The following is a 256-nucleotide window of genomic DNA, read 5'->3' on the forward strand; positions in this document are numbered from 1 at the left end:
GAAAGTTTACGTGAGTCTACGTGAGTCTTACCAGGTCCGGGAAATTTTGACGCCCATGGCTTCCTTGAAATTCCTATCCTGTCGTTTGTTGAACTGCAGGCGACCCGTGGCAGCCAGCCACACGACTGCCAACTTGCCCTTCCGGGGGTGTAGCACATCGTAGCTGTAGAACATCCCTCAAGGTAGAAGCAAGTAACTTCTTCGAAGATCGGCTTTCTATGCAAAGACACGGAAAAAATTTTGTAAGGAATGATGC

The 256-nt window shown here is 48.8% G+C and overlaps 1 protein-coding gene across 3 annotated transcripts in view; it reads right to left on the bottom strand.

Annotated features, from left to right (window-relative positions):
* Nucleotides 1-256, bottom strand: part of LOC119587877 — a 29,378-nt gene that overhangs the window by 27,150 nt on the left and 1,972 nt on the right. For all 3 annotated transcript variants that reach the window (XM_037936580.1, XM_037936581.1, XM_037936582.1), the window contains exon 2: nt 32-216. In XM_037936580.1, the coding sequence (XP_037792508.1) occupies nt 32-174 (143 nt within the window). In that variant the 5' untranslated portion in view covers nt 175-216. The remainder of the gene's footprint in view (nt 1-31; nt 217-256) is intronic.

Source organism: Penaeus monodon, chromosome 23 (assembly GCF_015228065.2).
Source record: "Penaeus monodon isolate SGIC_2016 chromosome 23, NSTDA_Pmon_1, whole genome shotgun sequence".
Lineage (NCBI taxonomy): Eukaryota > Metazoa > Arthropoda > Malacostraca > Decapoda > Penaeidae > Penaeus > Penaeus monodon.